This window comes from Marmota marmota, unplaced genomic scaffold (assembly GCF_001458135.2).
Source record: "Marmota marmota marmota unplaced genomic scaffold, marMar, whole genome shotgun sequence".
NCBI lineage: Eukaryota > Metazoa > Chordata > Mammalia > Rodentia > Sciuridae > Marmota > Marmota marmota.
This window is the reverse complement of record NW_025999900.1, coordinates 53,575,998-53,601,858: the sequence shown is the minus strand read 5'-3', so window position 1 is coordinate 53,601,858 and position 25,861 is coordinate 53,575,998. Positions and strand designations below refer to the sequence as shown.

General features: G+C 35.1%; 1 protein-coding gene across 1 annotated transcript in view; it reads left to right on the top strand.

Moving 5' to 3' along the window:
- Window positions 1-25,266, top strand: part of Galc (galactosylceramidase) — a 68,680-nt gene extending 43,414 nt beyond the window's left edge. The window contains exons 11-17 of the mRNA XM_015494576.1: window positions 12,001-12,090; window positions 12,965-13,051; window positions 15,123-15,273; window positions 16,297-16,477; window positions 20,836-20,999; window positions 22,181-22,257; window positions 24,497-25,266. Coding sequence (XP_015350062.1) covers window positions 12,001-12,090; window positions 12,965-13,051; window positions 15,123-15,273; window positions 16,297-16,477; window positions 20,836-20,999; window positions 22,181-22,257; window positions 24,497-24,646 — 900 coding nt within the window. The 3' untranslated portion in view covers window positions 24,647-25,266. The remainder of the gene's footprint in view (window positions 1-12,000; window positions 12,091-12,964; window positions 13,052-15,122; window positions 15,274-16,296; window positions 16,478-20,835; window positions 21,000-22,180; window positions 22,258-24,496) is intronic.
- The last annotated feature ends 595 nt before the right edge of the window (window positions 25,267-25,861 follow it).

Sequence of the window (25,861 nt, the reverse complement as noted above, 5' to 3'; positions counted from 1 at the left end):
TCACATATTATTTCTTTTGCTGAGAAAAAGCTTTTTAGTTTGAATCCATCCCATTTGTTGATTCTTGGTTTTAATTCTTGTGCTATCGGCATCTTATTAAGGAAGTTGGGGCCTAGCCTCACGTGATGGAAATTAGGGCCTACTGTTTCTTCTATTAGATGCAGAGTCTCTGATTTAATCCCTAGATCCTTGATCCATTTTGAGTTAACTTTTGTGCATGGTGAGAGATAGGGATTTAATTTCATTTTGTTGCATATGGATTTCCAGTTTTCCCAGCATCATTTGTTGAAGATACTATCCTTTCTCCAGTGCATGGAACCACCATTTGACCCAGCTATTCCTCTTCTCGGACTATACCCAAACTACCTGCAAACAGCATATTACAGGGACACATCAATGTCTATAGCAGCACAATTCACAATAGCTAAACTGTGGAGCCAACCTAGATGTCCTTCAGTGGATGAATGGATTAAAAACAGTGGCATTTATACACAATGGAATATTACTCAGCAATAAAAAGAATAAGATCATGGCATTTGCAAGGAAATGGATGACATTAGAGAAGATTATGCTAAGTGAAGTTAGTCAATCCCCAAAAAAACAAATGCCGAATGTCTTCTCTAATATAAGGGGGTGACTCAAAATGGGGTTGGGAGGGAGAGCAAGGGAGGAAGATTACCTCTAGATAGGGAATATGGGTGGGAGGGAAAAGGAGGGAGAAGGGGAATAGCATGGATGGTGAAAGGAGACCCTCATCATTATACAAAATACACGTATGAAGATATGAATTTGGTGTCAACATACCTTATATATAATCAGAAATATGATAAATTATGATATAATGGTGTAGTAAGAATTGTAATGCAAAAATAAATAAATAAATTTAAAAAATAAATAAATAAAGATAAAGAATTCAGAAAAATGAATATTAAAAAAATCAATGAGTTACAAAAAATATAGAAAAATAACTGTATAGATTTAAGGAAATCATTACAGGATATGAATGAAAAATTCAATCAGTAGATAATGAAAAAGAACCAAAGAAAAATCTTGCATATGAAATACATAATGGATCAAATTAAAAAAATCAGTTGAAAGTCTGATTTTCAACTAATTTTTTTAATCAGTTGAAAGACAGAATCTTAAGAGCTTGAAAACAAATTGGCCAGCTTTGAATATTCAGACATTATTTAAAAAATAAGAAATTATGGTCAGAATATACTAGAACTCTGGGAAAATATTAAGAGATCAAACTTAAGAATCATGCTCATCAAGAATGGAAGAGAAATACAGGCTGATGGCATAGATAATCTTTTCAGTGAAAACAATATCAATAAATTTTTCTAAACTTTGGGAATGAGATGGACATAGATAAAAGGAGACATTTAGAACCCTGAATAGACAAGTTCAAGAAAGATCCTTTCTATCACACATTATAATTAAAATGCCAACTATAAGGATAGAAATTTTAAAAGCCTCAGGAGAGAAATGTAAGGTCACATTTAATAGTAAACCAATCAAAATAACATCCGATTTCCTAAAAGAGACCCTAAAATTTAGATAGGCTTGGGAATGACGAGTTCATGCCCATAAATACAAATGCTACAAATGAAACTGCTATATCCAGCAAAGCCATCCTTCAGAATTGAAAATGAAATAAAAATCTTCCAAGATAAGTATAAACTAAACAAATTTATGACTACTAAGCCAGTGCTGCAAAAGATATGTAAAGAAATCTTTTAATAAGAGAAAGAAAAATAGCACAGCTCAGGACAGGATAAAAATAGTTAAGCAAATGAGAATTAAGATCAAATTATACATTAGAAATTAATCAATATATCAGAAAATACACGTTTTGCTACAATAACACTGAATGTAAATGGTCTCAACTCTTCAATTAAAAGACATAGACTGGCAGGTTGGGTTACAAAACAAGACTCATCTATGTGTTGCCTGCAAGAGATACACCTCTTAGGCAAAGACATCCATAGGCTAAAAGTGAAAGGATTAAAAATGATATTCTATGCAAATGGAGCCTGTTAGAAGCAGGAGTAGCTACTGTTATAACCAACAAGAGATATTTCAATCCAAAATTAATCAAAAGAGACAAGCTCACTTCATACTGGTAAAGGGAATAATCCAACAGAAAGGTATAGCAGTAGTAAATATTTGTGCCTCAAACATTAGTAGACCTAATGGCATAAACACACCTCAGTATAAAAGTTCAGGTAGATCTTAATAAAATAGTACAGGGTGGTTTCAAAACACCCATCAATAAGTAGGTCCTCTAGACATAAAATCAGCAAGGATACCTCAAACCTAATAAATACTATAAATCAAACGGAATATTTTATCCCACAACAGCTAAATACACTTTCTTCTCAACTGCTAATGGAACTTTATCCAAAATAGACTGTATTTTAGACCACAAAGCAAGTCTTAGTAAACACAAAAAGATTCATATAATTTCTTGCATCTTATTAAATCATATAGAATGCAATTAGAAAATCAACAATAAGAAAAACTATGGCAGGTATGTAAACATGTGGAGATTTAACACTACTCTTTGAATGGCCATTGAAGACATCAGGGGAGAAATTAAAAAATTCTTAGAACCAAGTGAGTATAGAGAGATAAGATGCCAGAATCTCTTGGACAGTGTAAAGGTGATTCTAAGAAATAACTTTATAGCTGTGAAGGCCTACATAAAATAAAGATCCCAAATAAACAATTTAATGATGCATCTCAAGGTCCTGAGAAAATAAGACCAAACTAACTTCAAAACTTGTAGAAGGAAGGAAATAATTAAGATCAGAGCCAAAATTAGTGAAGAGGGAGTTAAAAAAACCAAGAAGGATCAATATAATGAAGAGTTGGTTCTTTGAAAAGATAATGAGAGTTATAATCACTTTAGCCAAGAAATAGAAGACCCAAATTAATAAATTAAAGATGAAAAAGGAGATATCACCACAGATATCACTGAGATCTAGAGGATCATTATGGACTATTTTGAAAACTTACATTTCAATAAACTGGAACATCAGAAGAAAAGAATAAATTTCTAGACACGTATGACCTACTAAAATTGAATCAAGAGTGTATGGAAAACCTAAAGAGGCAAATAGCAATCAATGGGATTGACGTAGTGTTAAAAGCTTTCCAACAAAGAGAGGTCCAAGACTAGATTGATTTTAGCTGGATTCTACAATATCTTTAAAGAAGAACTAAGTCAACACTCCCTCAAATTATTTCATGAAATAGAAAGTCCAGAAACACTTCCAAAACCATGTTGTGAAGCCAGTGTCACACTGATACCAAAGCCAGATGACATATTAGAAACCCAAACTAGAGACCAATATCCCAAGTGAGCATAGATGTAAAAATTCTTAATAGGTTATTAGCAAATCATATTTAACAAGATTTTAAGAAGATTATACATTATAGGCAATAGGGTCTCATTCCAGGGATGTGAAGATGGTTCAATATAGACATACCAACAAATATAATTCACTACATAAATAGTATAAGGAAAAAATGCATATAATTATATTCATAGATGAAGAAAACTTCTTCAACAAAATTCAGCACCCATTCATTATAAAAACAGTGAAGGAATTAGGGACAGAAGGAACTTACTTCAGTATCATAAAGGCTACATACAACACTCCCAAAGCCAGCATCATAGTGGATAGGAAAAAACTGAAAGTATTTTCTCTAATATCAACAACAAGAAAAGGATCCCACTCTTACCACTTACATTCAGTGTACTACTTGAAATTTTAGTCAGAGCATTTATTCAGAAGAAGAAAATGAAAAGGATACAAATGGAAAAGGAAGAAGTCATATATGGTATGATCCTATCTTAAAAGATCCAAAGAGATCCATGAGAAGACTTCTTGAGCTAGTAAACATTTCAGCAAAGTAGCAGGACACAAAATAAACATACAAAACTCAATAGCTTTTATATATAAGAGTAATGAATCAGCTGTAAAAAAAATAAAAGTTTCATTGAGAACATTCTCAAAAAAGAAAAATAAAGATTCCTTGAAATAAACCTAAACCTAACCAAGAGAAATTTTCTACAATGAAAATTACCAAACACTGAAATTGAAGCAGACACTAGAAAATGGAAATTCCTCCCATGTTCATGGATGGGCAGAATTAATGTTGTTTAAATGGTCATATTTCCAAAAGTGATCTAAAAATTCAACACAAACCCCATCAAAAACCCCAGCAAATTCCTCACAGAAATATAAAAATGCCCTAAATTCATAGAAAGAATGTAAACCCAGGAAAAGTAAAACAATTCTGAGTAGTAAGAGCAATACTCAAGACATCGCCATGCCTAATTTCTAATTATACTATAGAAGTATAGTACTAAACCAGTAGGATATTGACATTAAAAACAGACTTTAGGCCAATGGACTCCAGGACACAGGGAAACCCACATAGTCCAGTCATTTGATTTTTGACAAGGGAACCAGCAACATCCCATGGAGGAAAGACAGCCTTTTAAACCAGTGGTCCTGGGAAAATTCAATATCCATATGTAGAAGAATGGAACTAGATCCAAATCCCTCACCCTGCACAAAAGTCTATTCAGAATGAATAAAAAAATTGGGGTTAGACTAGAGACTTTGCACTGCTGGAAGAAAACATAGGGGCAGGCACTTACTTTCTCAATAAGACTCCTAAAGCTCTGGAAATAATATTAATAATTAATAAATGGGATGGCGTCAAATTAAAAAGCTTTGCACAAAAAAGGAAACGATAGAGAACATGAAGAAATAGCCAACAGAATGGGAGAAAAATCTTTGCTACTTTTCTGACAGGGGATTCATATCTGGAAAAAAACCCCTAAATATCCCAATTAATAAATGGGCAAATGAACTAAACAGACACTTCTCAAAAGAAGAAATACAGATGGCCAACAAATACGTGAAAAAATGGTCAACATATTTAGTAACTGGGGAAATGCACATCACCACTACACTGAGGGTTGCATCTCACTCCAATTAGAGCAGCAATCATCAAGAATACAAATAATACCTGGGCGGGTGGCACACATCTGTAATCCCAGCGGCGGCTCAGGAGGTTGAGGCAGGAGGATCACGAGTTCAAAGTCAGCTTCAGCAAAAGCTAGGCACTAAGCAACTCAGTGAGACCCTGCCTCTAAATAAAATATAAAATAGGGCTGGGGATGTGGCTCAGTGGCCAAGTGCCCTGAATTTAATCCCCAGTACCACCCAAAAGAAATCAAAACCAAAACAAACGAACAACAGCTGGGTACAGTGGCACACACCAGCATCTCAGGAAGCTGAGGCAGGAGAATAATAAGTCCAAAACTAACATTTTCAACTTAAACTTAGCAAGGTCCTTAGAAACATAGCAAGACCCTGTCTGAATATATAAAATAAAAAAGACTGGGGATGTGGTTCAGTGGTTAAGCACCCCTGGATTCAATCCCCAGTACCAAAACAAACAAACAACCCTAAAAAATAGTTTAAATAGTGATTATTTGAGGGAAAAAATCAATCAACTTATACATTGTTGATTTGATTGTGAATTTGTCCAACCTCTATGGAGATTGATATGGAGGTTCTTCAAAAGACTGGGAATGGAGCCACCATATGACCCAGCTATACTACTCCTTGGTAAATTTCCAAAAGAATTAAAGTCAGCATACTGTATTGATTCTCAAGTTTATAGCAGCATGATTCACAATAGCAAAATCATGGAACCACCCTAAGTGTCCATGAACAGGTGAATGAATAAAATAAATTTGGTATATATGCACAGTAGAGTTTTATTCAGCCATGAAGAAGAATGAAATTATCACTTACAGAAAATAGATGAAATTTGAGAACATTTTGTTAAGTGAAATAAGTCAAACTCAGAAAGTCACGGGTCATATGTTTTCTCTCATATGTGGAAACCAGAGATTTTAAAGGAGAAAAAGGGATGGGGAATCTGATGAAGATAGAAGGAAAACCATAGAATAGTGGAAGTGGATTAGGGAGAGGGAGGAGAGGGAAAAGGGAGGTATTGGGGAATAAATTGACCAAATTATGTTTTATGCATGTATGAATATGTCATAATGAACCTCACTATTGTGTATAATTATAATGCACCAATAAAAGAAATATTTTGGCATAACTTTTCCTGAACTCCATTATGCCTATTATGAAGAATGCTGCAATTAACATTTGTATAGAAGTTTTTCTGTGGACAATGTTTTAGTTTTCTTGTGTGTATATAAAGGACTGGAATTGCTAGGTTGAATGATACTCTGTTTAACATTCTGAGAAACTACCAGATTATTTTCCAATGTCAACATACCATTTTACATTGCCACCAGCTGGTATATGAGCCATAGGATTTTTCCGTATCTTCATGAGTCGTCATTGTCCATCTTTTTGGTAATATCCATCCTAGTGGCTAGGCAGTGATATGTTATTGCGTTTGATTTGTATTTTCTTTGTGACTAATGATGTTGGATATATTTTCATGTGCCTGTTGGCTTTTGTATATCTTTGGAGAAATGTCTATTTAAAGCCCATTGCCCATTTTTAATTTGGGTATCTGTGATTTTATTCTTTAGTTGTAGGAGTTCTGTTTCTAGAAGTCCCTTAACAGGTGCATAATATGAAAATATTCTCCCATTCTGTAAGTTGTCTTTCCCTTTCTAAATGTTGACTTTTGAAGAAAAAATATTTTAAATTGAAGTGAAATCCAATTTTTCCTTTTGTTTCTTTTGCTTTTGGTGGCATAGCTAAGAAATCAGTGCATAATCCAAGGTTATGAATATGCAAGATTTACATCCATGTTATATTATAATATTGTTCTAGTTTTGAAATATTACATTTAGGTCTTTGATCCATTTTATTTCTTAATGTGGCATTTTACATATTTATCTAATTTCTTTTTTTTTTGTCTATGCACATCCAGTTGTCCCAGTACCATTTGTTAAAAAGACTGTTGTTCATGTTTTGAGTTGTCTGTCTTTGGCACCCTTGTTGAAAACCAGTTGACCATAAATTTGAGAGTTTATTTCTGAAATCTCAATGATATTTCATTTTCCTATATCTATCCTTGGGTGGGCACCATACTTCTTAATTACTGTAGTTCTTTGGTAAGTTTTAGAATCAGGAAGAATGAGTCCCCCAACTTTGTTCTCTTTCAGGATTGTCTGGCTATTCTAGCTCCCTTGCATTTCAAAGTGAATTTTAGGATCAGCTTGTCAATTTGAGGCTACCTAGACTTTTGTTGGGGATTTTGCTTCATCTGTAGATTAACTTGGGGAGTGTTGCCATTGTGACATGGTAGTCCATGAAGGTCTTTCTATTCATTATGTCTTATCTAATTTCTAGGATGTATTGTAGCTTCAGTGTATACATCTTATGCTTTTTTTGGTTAAAGTTGTTATTCCTGAGTATTTTTTATACTACTACAAATAAATTGTCTTAATTTCATTTTCAGATTTTTCATTGCTAGTGTATAGGGAAACATAATTGATTTTTAAATATTAGTCTTGTGACCCACAGGTTTGCTGTACTCATTTATTAGTCCTAAAAATTTTCAAGTAGGTTACTAGAGGATTTTCTGAGTATGCTGCCTGTAAATGAAGAGAGTTTTACTTCTTCCTTTCTTATCTAATTTGCCTTTTATTTCTTTTGCTTGTCTAATTGTCTCTGTTATGCTGTCTGTGGCTTTTGGGACAATCATGTCATTTTTGCCCTTATTCTCATAGTATGTTATGTTATTTTGACTGATTTTTGTATGTGGCACCACCCATACATTCCTCAGACAAATTCTATTTTGTCATTATGTATAACTCTTTTTTTTATTTGTTGCTGGATTTGGTTTGTTAGTATTTCATTGAGGACTTTGTGTCTCTATTCATAATTGAGATTGGTTCACAGTTTTATTATGATGTCTTTGGTTTTGGTATCAGGATAATACTGACCTCTTAGGATGAAGTGTAAAATGTTCTGTTTTGAATAATTTGTGAAGGATTGCTATTAATTATTTAAGTGTTTCAAAGGAACCCTCAGTAATGCATCCGGCCCTGGGACTTTCTTTCACAAAAGTTTTAGTTTATCATTTCAGTCTCTTTTTCTTGTTATGGTCTATCCAGATCTTATATTATTTCTTCAGTAGATTAGATAGATTTTGTTTTTATATTTGCCTCTTTAATCTATGTTACTTAATTTACTTGCAAGTAATTGTGCATAATATTCCCTTTTTAAAATTTTAGTGTGATTGGTAAAAATAAAAATTCCCTTTTCCATTCCTGGTCTCACTAACCTGAGTCTTCTCCCTTTCTTCTTGCTTAGTCTACCTAAAGGTTTAATGTTGTTCTTTATTTTCCAAGAAACAATTTTTGCTTTTATTGATTTTTCTCTGAAGGGTTTAATTTTGTTCTTCTTTTCAAAGAAACAACTTTTGCTTTTATTGATTTTTTGCTGTTGTTTTCCTTATTTCAGTAATTTGTACTCTAGTGTTTAATATTTCTTCCCTTCAGTTTCCTATGGATTTGGCTTGTTCACAGGAAACAGTTTAAACACTGAGTTTTAGTTAGTTTTTTTTTTTTTTAATTGTTTCTGTGACAAAAGGACCCGACCAGAACAACTGTAGAGGAGGAAAAGTTTATTTGAGGGCTCACAGTTTCAGAGGTCTCCAATCCACAGACAGCAGGCTCCATTCCTCCAGGCTGGAGGTAAGGCAGAACAACATGGCAGAAGAGAGTGGCAGAGGGAAGCAGCTCACAAGAAGATCAGAAAGTAGAGAGAGAGTGTGACGCCATTCACCAGATACAAATATATACCCCAAAGCCACACACCCAATGCCCACCTCCTCCAGCCATACCCAATGCCTCCAGTTACCATTCAGTTAATCCCATCAGGAGATTAGTTCACTGATCGGGTTCTGGCTTCTGTAACCCAATCATTTCTTCTCTGAACCTTCTTGCATTGTCTTTTGGAGGGCACCTCACATCCAAACCATGGCATACTGTTTAATGACTTCTGATTTAAACTGAGTTCTAGTGAGATAAAAAATTTTGTATTTCTTGAGGTGGAAGGAAGGTTAATGCTTTGAGTTTTTTTTTTTTTTTTTAATGTAGGCATTTGCAATTACTACTTTCTCTATAAGCAGTACTTTAGTATATTCTTATTATATTAGTGTATTCTGAAGTTTTATGGTCTATTTACATTTTACTCATTTCAAAGTATTTTTCTAATTTTCCTTGTGATTTCTTCCTCAGCCCATTGGTTCTTTAGGAAGGTATTGTTTCATTTCCACATTTCTGTGAGTTTTGCCAGTTTTTTATTATTGATTTTTCATTTCACTTTATTGTGATTGAAGAATAAATATACTTATTTCTTGTTTCATTGCCTGTCATTTGGTGTATCCTGAAGAATTTAGACTTGGGAAGAGTGTATGTTCAGACTTGTGTGGAGTTCTATGTAGACGTTTCATAGGTCTGGTTAGTTTATGGCATTATTTAATTCTTCTATTTTCCCTGCTCTGTTATTAATAGTTACTAATTAAAATCTTCAACTGTAGTTGTTGTATTGTCTGTCTTCCTTCCCCTAGTCTGTCAGTTATTGTTTCATGTTATTTGGAGACTTTCTTCTTAGGTGCAAGTATGTTTCTAATTGCTCCATTTATCCAATGTATTGACCTTTCTGTCATACTCTATCCCTAGTTACAGTTTTCTTTTTTTAAACAATCTGTTTTGTCTGCTATCATTCTAGCTGTTATCATTTTGGCTTTCTTGTAGTTTGTTAATATAGTTTCCCCCTCTTTTTATTTTCAATCTACTTGTTTCTTTGAATCCAAAGTCTGTCTCCTTTCAACAGAACATACTTGGATCTCTCTTTTTTTCTATCTAGTCTGGACTTTCCATTGGATTGTGTTGGCCATTCACATTTAATGTTAATGTTGATGTACAGTTGGATTTACATCACCTTCTCAGTGTTTGCATTCTATATATCTCATTTTTGGTTCCTTGATTTCTCCTTTACTATACACACACACACACGCACACACAAACATATTTGTATCAAATGAATATTTTTGGATGTAACATTTAAATTCCTTTAATGATTTTTTTCACTATATTTTTGTGTTATTTATTTAGTGATGGTTCTAGTGTACTATATACATCTTAACTTATCAGAATCACTTCAGATTTAAACTAATTGATCCAGTGAGATAAAGAAATATTATTCATAGGTTGTTCTCTTCCCTCCTCCTTTGCATGATTTTTATTGTATCATTACTTACATGTTAGAAACTTGGGAAAACATTATAAATTTTACTTCATATTTTTAATAAACTAAGAGAAGAAAGGTGAACAAGCATATGTTTATGGCTTTTGCTATATTTAGTTTTTAATTTATTATTTGGGTTCTTTTCATCTGTTTCTGTGTGTTTGAGTTGCCATCTGATGTCATTCTAGCTTTTTGTCCACTGGCTCCTTTGTGTTGTTAGTGCAATTAAACATTTCTTTTTATTGCAATCCCACCAATAAAATTATATATATTGTCTCATAAAGCGACTTTAAAATCAGTTATGAGAAGAAAGGATAGGTAATATGCATTTTTACTGTCTTTAAAATAATCGTGATTACTAGTACATTTGTTTGTGGATTTGAAATACTGTTTTGGAGTCCCTTGCTTTCAGCTTGAAGCATTTCTTGTCGCGTTTTGTAAAAGCTGCATCTGCTGTCATCACAGTCTGTCAATTTTTGCTTACTTGAGAATGTCATTATTTTGCCTTTATATTTTTTGGGGGGGAGATAGTTTTGGTGGATATAGGATTCTTGGTTGACACTTTATTTGTCCTTGAACACTTTGAACATGTCCTTCACTGTATCAATGGTAACCGTTAATCTTATTGAGCTTCCCTTGTAAATGGAGCCATTTTTTTCTTGCTGCTTCTAAGATTTTTTTTTTCTTTGACTTTCAGCAGTCAAAGTTTTCCTAAGATGCATCTGTGTGTGGATCTCTTTGTATTTACTCTTGGAGTTTGTTGAAGTTCTTAGATAAGTAAACTAATTTAGTCAGACTTAGAAAGTTTTCATTTTGAGTATTTTTATTTTTTATTTGGCCCTTGAAGAAATTTGTTATTTAGTTTTTAAATATTTTAGAATTTTCCAGAGGTTTTTTTTTTCTTGTTTATTTGTGATTTAATTCTGCTATGGTCACAAAATGTACTTTGTGTGACTTAAATCTTTTTAAATATATTGAGACTTCTTTTGTAGGTAGGAATATGGTGTACCTTGGTCAGTGTTCTGTGTGCACTTGAACAGAATATCCATTCTGCTTTTGCTGGATGGAGTGGTCTATAGATGTTAATCTGGAAGTTACCTGATAGTGTTGTTCATTTCTCCAGTAGTTGTACTGATTTTCTCTCTGGTCATATATCAATTACTGAGCGTAGGTATTACAATGTCTAATTATAGTTGTAATTTTTTTTTTATTGTCTACAAAGGCTGGGACAGACTCTGGTACTGTAAGTGCGTTATAATTGTTGAATTCTCTAAAGCAGGAATTGTGTATTGTACATTTTTGATCCCAATTCATAGTAGTAACTCTTTAGTACATGAGGACAACAGTGTGAGAACTGTGTGTCATATATATTTAGCTGATTTTACTTTGTATTTATATGTGATGTCTTTTTAGTGAAAACATCCAAACTTTTGATTTTTATTTGGTGTATTTTATTTGGAAAATATTTATAACAAAAAAACAATTTTAGTCTCTGGAATTTAGCTATGAATTTAGAGTTTGATTTAGTTGAAATCTCATTGATATTTGCTTTGATTGTATACACATAATGCACATTCATTAAGGTTACAATAGAAAAAATATTTTAAAGTATGAAATAAATTGTGTATGCTATTTTTTTTTAAAAATCTTGGGGCAGTAAATAACTCTACCTCAAATAGCTTGTATATCATTTGGATAACTTACATTTTTTTTATTCCCTCAGAGTCATAAACATTCTACATGTATACGGCCATTTCTTCCATATTATAATGTGTCACATCAATTGGCTACCTTTACTCTTAAGGGATCTTTTGTAAGTACATAAATGTGACTTTCACTTTGATTTTGATTTGAGAATGGATATAGTCTATCACAGACCAGCAGTTCTTTAGTGAAGTCTTACATTATGAACTACTAACAATTTGCATATAAATATATAACTGCTCTGGTATCTTCTTTCTCCTGACTCCTTTTAATCAAACAGGACAGAAGCCAATAGGAGGTAAAGCTTTCTGTGGTTTTGAGGAACACTTAACAGAAGTCACTTTCAGGAAAATTGTTTTTGGTGATCTGAGAGTGATTGTATGGTCTGAGAAACGTTTAAGCATTGAGTATATTAAATACAAATAAACAAAACCAAACAAATAAGAAACCAGATTTTTGCTATTTCTACCTCTTATTAGATTTGAATTGAGAAAATGCAGTATTCTCTTTGAGATTTTTACACAGGTAAAATAATGAGCATTTTTTAAGCAAAGGCACTAAAATCTTTTAAAACATTGACCAAAATTCTTTAGTGTTTAAGGAAATAAAGTATTTGTGTAAACAATGTTTTCCTATTTTTAAAAACATTATTGTTGGGGCTGGGGATGTGGCTCAAGCGTTAGTGCGCTCGCCTGGCATGCACGGGGCGCTGGGCTCGATCCTCAGCACCACATAAAAATAAAATAAAGATGCTGTGTCCACCGAAAACTAAAAAATAAATATTAAAAAAATTCTCTCTCTCTCTTAAAAAAAAAAACAAAAAACAAAACAAAACATTATTGTTTAGAATTTGAGATAGTTCTTTTGGTAGAGAGAAATAGTGCACATCATCATTGCTCTGTTCTTACTGGTACTGATTTTGGAAATTCTCCCAAAGTATGGGATGGATCACTGAACCATGTTTTCTTGTGTTTTCTCCCCAGAGTGATATACCAGAGCTACAAGTGTGGTATACCAAACTTGCAAAACCGTTGGAGAGAACTCTTTTTAAACAACTGGATTCTCTATGGGTAGTTTTAAAATAAATTCCTATATTTTGGGTATTGCAACAGTAAAGCAGTAAAAGGGAACAGAAAGTTGATGAAAAAGAGTTTTTAATTGATCATTGATTTTATAGCTGAAGCATAATGGAGATATAATTGCATCCTGATTTTTAAAATAGAAATCCTCTAAGGTATTATAGAAATTTTGTATATTTATGGGACTGTTTTGTTCTTAGATACTGGTTTGATTTGGTGGCTGGTGCCATTACCCACCTGGCTGCCCCAGTAAGAAATTCAAGTCTCACGTGAGGCTGTCTTTCCCACTCACCCTCTGTATCCCACTGGTGGTCAACTGTGGACCATTCTCTTATCCATGTTATTTTTGCTCCTCATTTCTTATTCTCTACTTCTGCTGCTGCCTGTTTCAGCTCCTCATTATCACTCTCCTGGATTTCAGAAACTACCTCCTGTTTTCCCAGCCTCCAGTATGACTCTCACCAGCCATCATCACCTGCGCCCGTGCTGTGTTTGCAGTGCAGGTCTGGTTTTTGGCAGCACTGTGTTTAGAATGTCCCAGCACTTTCTTTTTGTCAGTTCATATCCCTTAGCATAGCGCATGACCCTCGTACCTGCTCATGAGGTGGCAGACTGCTTTCTAGACGCTTGTCCTGTTAAACTGGCCTCTCTTCACAGATGAGACCTCTTCCATTTTTCAGAGCATGGCACACCCATTTACCTACCTCTGTGCTTTGCATCTGTTCTTTTCTTCTTCTGGGATGGATTCTCTTCAGATCTTTGTCATCTTTCAAGACTCAGCTCAAGTGTCACTTCCCCTGAAACTTTTCTCTACCAGTCTTAGTGAATAGCCATTTGGCCTGTATGCTGCCCAGTTTAACAGTTTCCCCATTATAGTAAACGCCCGAGGATTGGGAAACTGCATTACTTCGCTTCAGCCCAGGGGCCTGCCTCAGTACCTAGCATGGAGGTTTCTCAGGAAAGGTTTCAACAAGTGAATTGGCTCAAGCAAGCACATTACTTCACCTAATTGACACAAATCTTCCTACTTTTTCTGATCATTCTTAATGTTCTGATAATTAGCTTGTCACTATTAATGATGAAACATCCATTACATAAAAAAATCTAAAACAGAACAGTCTCTACTTTCTGTATAACAAATTGCTAGAAAGAACATAACAAACCTGATTTTTTTTCCCAGGGGAAAAAGAATATTATTTCTGAGCCAGAATATAGCATTATATATTTTATAGATCTGACCATCAGTTTACTGTTAAAGCGAAGATATTTAAACTTCTTTAATTCCAAATAGGAAAAAAAACCCCAAAACTCTCCAAAGTCTCATAAAATGGGCATAAATTTAATGCTTACATTAATTGTGCAAGGGATTCTAATGTCTTCAGAGGTCTGCATTTAACACAGGACAGCTATGACATAGGGAGTGTTTGCTGTTAGTCACACACTAAGCTAAGTACTTTATAAACATCATCTGGTTTAGTTCTCAAAATATCTCTGTGAAGTATGTAGTTTTCCCCTTCATTTTGAAGGTGAGGGGGGAAAAATATAGAGATTAAGTTGTCAAGATCATAAATGTGACATGAACCTAAACTTGAACATATAGGGCATAAATTTTCTTTCTTAATTATTAAAGGTTTTCTGGGATTAATAGTTGAGTCAACAGTAATATTTTATGGATTTTTCTTTCTTAGTAAAATCCTAAAAGAAATAAACAGGCCTCTTAATTGCATGTATTAAATACACACACACTATAAAAAGCTTACAGTATGATGAAAAATAATAGGCCTATAGAATTGACTTGGGAATCATCTAATCCTTCTTCCCTCCACAAAGTAAAATGCTTTAATTTTTCTTTCTATAAATTATAATTAATATTATAAAGTCTTCTAAAATACTTGAGAAAAAAGGATCCCACGGACCTTGGTATTAATGTGTCTTTCACACATGTTTAGGAAGTTCTAGCAGAAATGAATTGGGCTCTTCCTTAAACTTGGTTTTTAAAAAGCTGTTTTGTCCCAGAGATGAGCCATAGCCCCTGGCATTGACCCAGCAACATGTTTTTCAGCTCCTTGACAGTGGTGGCCGTTTCACCCTGGACCTGCAAGAGGATGAGGTGTTTACACTCACCACTCTCACCACAGGCCGCAAAGGCAGCCACCCACTGCCTCCCAAATCCCAGTCCTTCCCACTCTCTTATAAGGATGATTTCAATGTTGGTAAGTATTTTTCACTAAAAATTTCCTTGGCCTCTTTCTTTAGCAGGACTAGGTCAGTTTCTGTCTGTTAAACTACATGCATCATGGAATGACTATCACAAGCATGTTTATCAAGCTTTTAAGTCTCTGTGTGGTGAAATGAGACCTAAGTTCTATGTTCCTGCAAGGCAAATCTTATCTGGATTTTTCAGTGCCAGAGAGGTTACTGTCAGAATGAAAGTTATAATTCTAAGTTGTTTTTAGTGGAACTTAAGATTTGTAACTCTGCCACTGCTCCCTTGACCATTAGTCGCTTGTGTGGCAGTTAGGACATACACGAATGCCTGTCTTTTCATGGTGCTTGTGAACTGAGTGCTGCAGGGGGCAGTTAACTGTTCTTGATGATGAGTAATCCACATCATCATAAACCCTTTAGTTGTGTCTGGGAGTTGTATATTATAGCTGGTGTTTGGGAAGATCTGTCTTAAAACCATTAGAAAAGTTTCAGATTATAGGTGTATTAGGAGAACCATTTGAAAAAAAAATGGTAAGAGAAATGGTTATTGTGATTATATTCCTAGATCACTCAGTAAGCAACAAAATTTGTTAACTAATAAGTGGTGTTATACAGGATTGTTGGCCTCATAGACAAAGTCAGGTGGCTTTGTAATCTGTTCTAAAAATTCTGTACCTATGTGAGAGTAAGAGGGAGGATATTAGCATTACTAAAGAGAATTTAAACTTCTTGTTGGCTTCAGGACTGCTTGTTCCACCATTTGGAGACTTCTACCACTCACTAGCCCTTCTTGTTACCTGGTCTGTGTGATCTTTAGCCAACTGACTGTACTGCAGTCTCTAAACTACTTGAATAAGATAAAAATGGGTAAAAGTTGGATGATGTAAAAGTCAGTCTCTTTGTTATATCTGAATGCCAAATTTTGGTTATCTGTATTATTATTTAGAAATTTTCAATAGTGTTTCAAAATGTACCATCAGAGTCTGTAAGGTTTTTATACTAAACAGAATTTATTGTGTTTTGAACAGATTACCCATTTTTTAGTGAACCTCCAAATTTTGCTGATCAGACTGGTGTATTTGAGTACTATACGAATATTGAAGACAAAGGAGAGCATCGCTACACGCTGCGCCAAGTTCTTAATCAGCGACCTATCACGTGGACGGCTGATGCTGCCAACACAATCAGCATTATAGGAGATTACCATTGGTATGTGAGATGCTTCAGAATGGACCCAGAATTACAAGGTCATTTCAGCCAGATCTACATTGAGGATGTCAAAGAGTTTTCAGTAGTCCTCCCTGCACAAGATCATAACAGATGTGTAATAATTTTTGAATATCATGGCACCCACTAATCAGCAAATTGTTTTGGTGTCTTCATGTTCCTCCTTCGTATTAGCCCAATTTAATACTGGTTATTTCAGGAGAAATTTGGTTTTAATATAAAAAGTGAAAAATTTGGACCCAATTGTAATTAATATTTACTTATATAGACTTTGTGGTTTTGTTTTGCTGGAATTGATTTGTTGATCTGGTGTTGCCACCTGCTGGATGAATAGTATACTTACACTTTCTTAGCCTTTGTGGAAAGTCTAATTACCTGCTTTAGGTGGTTCTTTTCTGTTTTTTTCCTATTTCTAGTAAATTCTTCTGTGGAAAAACAAATATGCATGCATGCATGTATGCACATGAACACATGCATTCCAGATTTCAAGATAATAAATAGTAATGTCAAGCCATGAAACTTGGAAACTGGTCAGGGAAAAGAAGACTCTGAAAATTTCTTGAGTTGCTTATCGACAGAATGCTACAAAAAGTCTTTATCCCATTTGTATTGCGTCACTCCCAGTTATAAATCCCTATTCTAGAACCAAGCTCTGACGTAAGTCTAAGAAATTTTTAGTTATCTTGTCCCTGGAATCTTACAACGCTGTGGAAAATAGGTAGAATTCTTCCCTAATTTAGGATAACTTTGGTGGCTTGTTCTCTTATTTAACATACTATTTATCACGTTGTCTCTGAGGTAGAAACTTTTAACTGGATTTTCTGAACATGTCCTTGGGGTTTGTTACTTTCTCATTTGTGGCTATGGTCTTATGATACAGGTGGATGGGTGTTTTAGTTAGCTTTTGTGTTGCTGGGATCAAAACACCTGACAAGAACAACTAAGAGGAAGAAAAGTTTATTTGTGGCCCACAGTTTCAGAGGTCACAGTCCAGAGGTGGCTGACTCCATATTCTCAAGAGCTGCCCATGGTGAGACAATACTTCATGGGGGAAGGGCCCAGGGGAAAAAAGCTGTTCTGTTTATGGCAGGTCAGGAAGCAGAGGAGTTGGGGAGGGTGGAAAGGGAAGGGGCCATAGGGAAGATGTACCCTTCAGGCACACCCCTGGGGACTTACCTCCTCCAGCCACACCCCACCTGGCTTCAGTTACCAAACTAGGATGGACTGATTAGGTCATAGTCCTCATAATCCATCTTATCTCTGAATATTCCTGTATTAACAGGAGCTTTTTGGGGACACCTCATATCTAGAGCATAACAGTGGGTTTAAGTGTAAAAGGCATGACCCATTGTTTTGATCATCAGGTTGGAAGTAAGCTGTCTAGGAAACATTTAACTTTTCTTTGTACTCCTGTTCCTTATAGAGACCTCTCTCTAAACTCAAACTATCATTTCTGGGTGAGTCTCCAGAAAAATTGAGAGGCCACTTGTAGTAGAATGATGAGATTTACTATCCAAAGATGATGACAACAACAAAAATCTCATATATTTAAAGATTTAATACCAAGTGGTAATAATCTTTGCTATGATCTATTATAGTGGATAAGGCAGTGGGGAAGAGATAGGTGGAGGAGAGTATGGAGACGGGGAAAGAGTTACAAAATCTGAAAGAAAAGGAACTAATGAATAGCAGTTATTTGAATCAGGAAAGGACTGTTTCCATCCTTTTCAACCCCTATTTTCAACAGGTTTCTCCACCACTTGGGAATGCACAGCAAATCTGCCTGCTCTCACATCACCTCCATACTTCTGTTCCTGACTTCCAAGATCCTTTATCATTTGTCTCTTCTGTTTATTCTGTTTTCCCCAATATTCCATCTTCTGTTTGAGGCAGCCAGATGGGCTTGGAGATGTATGCTGATCCCATGTTCCTTTCTGTCCTGTGTCTGCTGACTAAGGAAAGGAGGGAATGAAAACTTCTCAATAACAGGCACTTCCCACAACTACCTATGGCAGGGATGTCATCCTCTTGCCTTTTGAATTGAGGACCTGAGGCCCTGGAATGAGATTTACTAAGACAGACTCAGGCCTGGAGGTTCTGTTCAGTTCTGTTACCTGCACCTCACAGCCTCCTGTACTCTGTGTCTTCTCCCTGAGAGTGGGAGGGGAGATGAGTTTAGTTTTTCTGTAGATCTGTTTTAATAAATCAGTTCTAGTTCTCAGGTGCTCAGTGCTGACAGTTCTTAAATTGTGTTTTTCAGTAGAACTTTCTCTTACAGATTTTGTTAAATACCAGCACAACAATTTGACAAAGGGGAGGCTCTTCTAAAGCTACTTAAGACTTTTCTGTCTTTAGTAAGCTGTCACTGGGATCTCAAGACAATCACAAAATTACCTTGCTTGTAAACTATTCATTCCTTTGATCAAACTTGCTTAATATATTGGTATTTTTCCCCCTTCAGCACAACCTAGAGACTGTGGCTGTGGAAGAGTAAACTGCACCTTTATTCTATTTCATTCATTATATACAAAAGTAGCTGGCAAGTTCTGATGAAAGAATCACTTATTCTAGAATATGATGTGGAAAAAAAGAAAAAAAGTTTCATTTTCTCTCATTCCATCTCTAAATAGAATAAGTTTATGAAACTGACAGTATCTGTTATACTTGCAAACTTCTGATAAGCCAGAAAAGAAGTTGGGGATGTACATGAGAGTGCCCGTCCTCAGAAGTTTCATGCTGGTGACAATCTATGGCAAGGAAAGCTTCTTCTAGTATCAGCATATATGAGATAGGGCTCAAATTACTTAGTGTCTGATCTTCCTGTAAAGCACTCCAGATAATTAACTGTGGGTCTTCCTGATTGTGTTCCCATTGTACACACTTCTTTTAAATATATTTTCCTTTATGTAGTAAAACTCCACAGTGCAAAATTCTCTTAAGAAACTCTGAGGAATATAAAAACCAGGTAATTCTAGATCCACCCCCCTCATTCCCAAATAGATTTCCTGGTATTCCTAGTCTTACTTTGGATTGTTAGCTTTCTTTCTTGGTTGCATGCAATTTTTTTCCCCTTCCCATTTGCAATTAGATACTGAGTAGGAAATAATTTTTTTCCAGAGATTATGTTGGTTTGGAGTGGTTGTATTGCTCCTAAAGGAGAGTGTTTACAAAGAAACCTGGAGGAGAGCTCATTGTCACAGCTCAGGTAGTCCTTGGCTGGCTGCATCTTTCCCCTTCTTTAATATACTCTTGGTAAAGAGTGAGCCTAGAATCAGGGTATAATTGCTTCTATATGAGCAGATGCTCTGTAGGGTAAAAATGGTAGTGGGATTGCTGTGGGATTCCTGGACCACAACAGCCTCCCCTGGGAAGTCATGCACATTCATGCACATTCAGAGGGCCTACCTCACACTTAGTGAATCAGATGCTATGGCAGTGGGGCCAAGGGGCTGAGCGTAATTGGTCTTCCAATACTGCTCAAGTTTGAGAAGCCCAGCAGCAGAGGCAACAGAGTTGATTCCATCTTTGCAGAGAAAGAATTTCATATCTTTCTTTAGGAGCTTTTAATTCTTCTTAGGTGTAAATGTGGAAATTGGCCACAAAGTAGCTTATGTTCTTCCCAGAGGCTCCCAGCATTGCTCTCATTGCTTCTCTTTGCTGATGGAAATTTGAATAAACCTTTTGTTCGATTGTGTAGAAACTGTTACTTAGTATTCATAGAAAAACGGCTTATTTCACTATTATAAGAATGGCAAGTTGTTTTATTACTGACAAAAATGTGATCTTTTAAATTTATTTTTAAATTGGTACATTATAGTTGTATAGAAAAGTGGAATTCATTGGGATATGTTCATACATGCACATGGCCTAGTCTGATCAGTTTCATTCTGCTCTTTCTCCCTTTTCCCATCTTCCCCCTCATTTTCATGAGATCCCTCACCTCGCCTTTTTATAATTCCTGTTTCTCCCTAACTGCTGCATTTAAGAGAAAACATTTGACTTTCTGAATCTGACTTATTTTGCTCAGCATGATGTTCTACAGTTCTATCTGTTTACCAGCAAATGACATAATAAGAAATATGATCCCAAAGAGCTTAAGAATTGTAAATATTATTGTCCAATAACCCATTAATAGAAGCTATGAAATAACTTAAGTTTTGTAACACTTAAAACGATTATCAGTGAAGATTCTTGAAGCTCATCCAAGCTACAAACTCAGACTTAGCAAGTCATTTTTTGCTTCACTTAGAAGTTTGGAAGAATTTGATGTAAAATGGAATATTTGTACTGCATTAGGAAAGGCATGATTAAGCCTACTAATCAACATTTTCATTCTGCAGGAGCAATCTGACGATACAGTGTGACGTTTACATAGAAACCCTTAATAGGGGAGGTGTATTTATTGCAGGAAGAGTAAATAAAGGTGGTATTTTGATCAGAAGTGCCAGAGGAGTTTTTTTCTGGATTTTTTCAAATGGATCTTTCAGAGTTACTGGTGACCTAGGTAGGTGATTTTTTTTAATAGCACGTGACTTGCTATGGGATGTTACTTTGAGCATCTGCTTGTTATTTGTGGGAGCAATAAAGAGCTCCACTGCAAAGTGCTGGTGCCTCTGATTGGGAAGAGATTGACCACACATGTAACAATAGCCAACAGTTCAGAGATGTAGTTATTGAATTTGTGTAGATGAGTAGCTCAATAAATGAAAAAATAAGCATGCAAAGGTTTTTTGGGTATAGAGTGAGCTGGGCTGTGATGATAGGATTTGTGTAAACTGGGGTGAGGTAGTGATGGGCGGGAGAGAATGCTGAGGACACCCTGTTCCCAAAAACAAGACGATGAAATGTTACTATTGTGCTTTTTAGAAATTAAGGAAAGGGATTCATCTGCTTAAAACTGACAAATACTACTTCCTAATTTACTTACTACTTGAAAACAGTGTGACTTTTCTCATTCTTCTTCAGAGCACTTGTCCTGCAGGGCACAGCATTTAACCCTGACTAGGTGCAGTAGGGACTGTTGAATTACAGCATGCCTGAGCTGGAAGATATCTCACTGATTTTCTAGAACAGAGAGCCAAAAAGTTGAATTGATTTTCCTGAAGTCTCAAAAAATAGTTAGTGGTAGAACTGGAATTAGGAATTTAACTTTGTATCTTCAGTACGCGTACCCACTGTTCTGTGTTTTAAACTGCCTGTTTGAGGTCTCATCCTGGCTTTTTCTCAGTCATTCAAATGTGATAAATCCCAAAATTAACTCTTTCTTTTCTCCATGTTAATTCTAAGTGAATGCTATTACCAGATGAGCACTTTCACAGCTGGGAATCTTAGGGTCATCCCGGACAGTACTCCCTCTTATCCTCTGTATTCAGTCTAATCAATTATGAATGTACACTTGAATTAGATGCTAATTCATTATCCAACCGTTGGCTTCTAAGTTTGTCTGACTAGTTTGGTTGTGAGCAATTTAAACACATAGCTTATGGCCCATAACAGGATGTCATACATGCTTATGGAACATATGGCAAAATGACAGATGTTTTGTTTTAAATCAGTTGTAGAGCTAGAAATGAAGGGTCATAGTTCTGTATTATGGCTGGCCTTAGTGCCATGTAGATGCCACTGCATTATATGATTCTGTGATTTTAAAAATGTATCAATTAAGATAATCTTTTTGCATCACAGCTGGATGGATGACGTATACCACAGGAAGTGTTGAAGTTACAGCAAAAGTGTGGTATACACTCACATTAATAATTAAGGTAAGGATTGCTTATTTTAATTAAGAAAAATGACCTCATGCCTTTCTAGAATTTTCTGTTGTAAAACACATGGCAGAAAGTATGTTAAGTTTTGAAGAGTCATGGAAGCAGTAAACCACTCATCTCTGGAATGAAAACGATGTCAGTGTGACCACACAATGACTACAGCAACTGACTCTATCAGACCACTATTAAAAAAAAAAAAAAAAATTAAATTTTTTTCTGCTTCTTAAATTCTAATTGTTAAAATCAATAATTGAATTATTCTTCCAGTTTACTTGAACCAAGACTCTAATTGGAACTTATAGGTATAAGCAAAGTCATATAAATTTATTTTTGATGATTTAGAATAATTTGTTTTTCAACTATAAGCACAGTTTTGTAGAAGTTGGTTTCCATGGATTTTTGTTAGAGAAGATTCCAGAGTATTACAAAGGACATCTAAAAATAGTCATCAGAAATCACTGGCTGATAATGAGTTGCTGATTGACAGTGTTCCAAAGAGAAACTGCATAAAGAAATTCCTTTTATAACATGCTGTTCTCTCCCACGGTAGACCTCTCATAATTTTGTTTAGACTGTGATAGAAATTAATTATGAGATTCAAATAAGTTTTGAATAAGTTTGTTCTCTCTTCCCACCAATCACTAAAAATGACAGTTTTTCAAGCACTAACAATATGTGTTAAAGATCTGGTTTGAATGCAGTATAATTTATTTATGGGCTTGATGGGCATAACTTTGTTCTCAATTTTTACCTTTATGAGGGGGATCCTAAATGTGCTTTCTTGAGGTACACATATGGTACTGTTTAGTCACATATTTAGAAGTAGAATTACATTGTAGGTTTTCATAGCTATTGCCATATTGCTAGTTATACTATACCAAGTTTGGAACAATGATAATATGATTTTAAATATTTTTTCCAAACTAATCTGCATTTCTTCAATAATTAGGGAGATTGCACATCTTATTATGTTTATTGACTATTTGTATCTTCTTTTCTCTGAAGCTGCTTGACCACATCCTTTACTCATTTATTTTTATCTTTTTTGATGGATTTGTATGAATTTATTATAAATTTTGGATAGTAACCTATTATCTATTGGTCAGATGTATTCTTCTCTTTTTTATGTGTATTTGAATTTTGCTTATGATATTTTTGATGAATAAGTTTTAAAAGTTGATACTGTCAAATAGTTCACCTGTTAAAATGTTTTTCAGTATTCACTGCCGTGTAAGTGGCATAAGATGTTTAGTTAGCACTTTTAGAGCTGAAGATAACTACACAGGTGTGTAGTAATAGGAGTGTGGCTCTGAATTTGGAGTTGGATGACTTGGATTCAAGTCCAAGCTCTGCTGATAAACCTGTACAAGGCCCTGGGTTCAATTCTCAGCACTGAAAAAGAAAAAAAAAAAAAAAAGACAAAAAACATATTTATTTTGGTTTTGGGCCTAGTGCTTTAGATATCCAGCCCATTACCTTTTGAGAGTAGCTGGTTTTAAATGTTTGGCTAAGGTTGGCATGCTCTGATATAGGTTCAGAATGTGCCACAATCATGACAATAAAGCCTATCATTTATTGTTCATGGTATCTAAGCACTGACCTGAGAAGAAAGGCAACATCATGAGGAAAACACATTTTTTTTCCTTCTCTGTCAGTGATTGTACCCCACACCCTGCCCTATCATCACTTTAACTGATGGTTTTTCTACCTTAAGGGTACCCAGTTCTCTATGGCTTCTAGTGATATGCTATACATGGGGACAAAGCAATAAAACTCTTCTGGTTGGGTGAAAAGTCCCTAATGAAGACCTTAAATACATAATGAGGTAGGGACAGATGTTTTGGCTGCAGCACAGTCATACCTGAAGAACTGTGGCCTGTTAGCCATGGCATTTGCATTTGAAACTATTGTAAATAACAAAAGTTTTGCTAAAGCTTTATTAGAATGTTATGAAAAGGATTACATTTCTGTTTTTACCTTTGAGTGGAGTTCAAGGAAATACTGAGATATTCCATGTGCCTTGGTAACTATTTAAATAAGTAGTTTCTATTAGTTATTCCAGAAATTTTTCCCCATACTTCAAACTTCTGTTTAAACTCTAGGAATTGTGTATTGCAGTGGTTAATATTGAGAACAACATTTGCTTCACTAAGTATGTGGGCTCTATTTTATTAAGAAACAAACTTCAGAGATGATATCTATGTTTTCAAGGGATGCATTTCTCTCCCTCCAGGGTTCTTTGTCTTCTGGCATGTTGAATGGCAAGCCGCTGTGGACAAACATCCATGTGAATTATCCAAAGAATGGCTGGGCTGCGATTGGAACACACTCCTTTGAATTTGCACAATTTGACAACTTTCATGTAGAAGCCACAAGATCATAGAAGCTCAAGCACATCATGAAGCCTGTCTAGATTTTCTTTCATTTTAGTTTTGGTTCAGAGCCAATTCTTATTTTGATGGACCAGTACATGAGCCTTTGGAGGCTAACAATAATGAAGAGTAACTAGAAGAAAGATATATTTTTGCTTGATCCTGTTGGAAGATTTTCTTAGAACTAATCCCAAAGGAAAGATAAATGAATCTTTAATATTAGCTGGCATGTCTCTTAAAATTCAAACCATTCATTGGTCCTGTATTCAGGAGTGGTTAGGGTGGTTCAGGCCTTGAAACCTGTATCTTATTTGCAAGTGATGATGCAGGTGGCTGTGAATTGATCATCACTGAGATGTGTTTAGGAGTGCCATAGTGTGTCTAAGTGAGCTGATGTCCTCCTGGTGAGATGATGATGCTACAAGAGGAAGTCCAAGAATATAGAAGTGCTGCTCTTTGAAAACCACTTCAACATGTTATTCTTACACTCTAACAAGTACTTTTTTATATCTTCTTTTTTAAAATGATGCTTCTGAATTGCAGGATATGATGAATGGAATGGTTTGAAAAATGCCTCATTAGTAAACTACCTCTAAATCTATTTCTGCAGTAATAAATATGAGCAGATTAACTGGTTTGTTTGCATTCTTTAATTCTTCCAATTTTAACTTGTAGTTCTTATAACCCTCTTGCTTCTTGGTGTACATTTTTCCAGGTGGCTGGAAAAAGAGAGAAGACCCAAGATAGCTAGTGCTGTAAGTGGGCCTAGAGAACGAGTTGTTCTTGTTTTCCTATGTGTCATTTCACTGTGCCTTTTGTGACCTGCTCTCATGTGAGTCTCTGGGAACCGACCAAAAGAACCTTGAATGATTCATCTTCTCTTGTGTGAAAGGAGACTTTTACTAGCTCACAGAATTGGGTCATCTCCTAATGATGTGGATGGTTAGATCACTTTTTCTTTTTTTTTTTTTTAAAGTCCCAGTGCATTTATATGTAAGTATAGCTGAGCATGTTTCTCATTAGTATGATGTATATCTAAGCATTAGTATAGTTCTTAGAAGCAAATCAGTTATTATGAGGGCAAAGTAAGTTCTGGAATTCTTTCTAAGAAAAGAATTACTCATCGAACTGATTCTACTATTTAAACATTTTTAATGGTCTAACATAGGCAAAGCCACAATAAAATTTTGTATTACTTTTGATGACAAGAAGCTAATTACTAGAAT